Source organism: Myotis davidii, unplaced genomic scaffold, assembly GCF_000327345.1.
Source record: "Myotis davidii unplaced genomic scaffold, ASM32734v1 scaffold1011, whole genome shotgun sequence".
Classification (NCBI taxonomy): Eukaryota; Metazoa; Chordata; class Mammalia; order Chiroptera; family Vespertilionidae; genus Myotis; species Myotis davidii.
Genome location: NW_006282880.1, coordinates 127655 through 127899, shown reverse-complemented (window position 1 = coordinate 127899; position 245 = coordinate 127655). Strand labels below are relative to the sequence as shown.

General features: G+C 71.0%; 1 protein-coding gene across 1 annotated transcript in view; it reads right to left on the bottom strand.

The window, feature by feature from the left end:
* The window catches only part of EIF5B (eukaryotic translation initiation factor 5B), a 66041-nt gene extending 65796 nt beyond the window's left edge, over positions 1-245 (bottom strand). Inside the window, exon 1 of the mRNA XM_015561806.1 lies at positions 87-245. Coding sequence (XP_015417292.1) covers positions 87-121 — 35 coding nt within the window. The 5' untranslated portion in view covers positions 122-245. The remainder of the gene's footprint in view (positions 1-86) is intronic.

Below are 245 nucleotides of genomic sequence, written 5' to 3'. Positions count from 1 at the left end.
TCCCTGGTCCACCCCGAGCTGGCGGGACCCGCACGACCCCCTGAGCCGCGCCGGCCGCTGCCGAGCGGACCCAGACACTGACTTACCTGTCTTCGCTCTTGTTTTTCTGCTTCTTCCCCATCGCGTGACAGCGGCGCTCGCGGCCCCAAGCCCGCTCTTCGCTCTCTCACAGACCCACTGTCCCCCGGCCGACTTCGGGCTCCGCTCAGCTCCGTCCGCCCCGCGCTGCCGCCTCTCGCACCCGG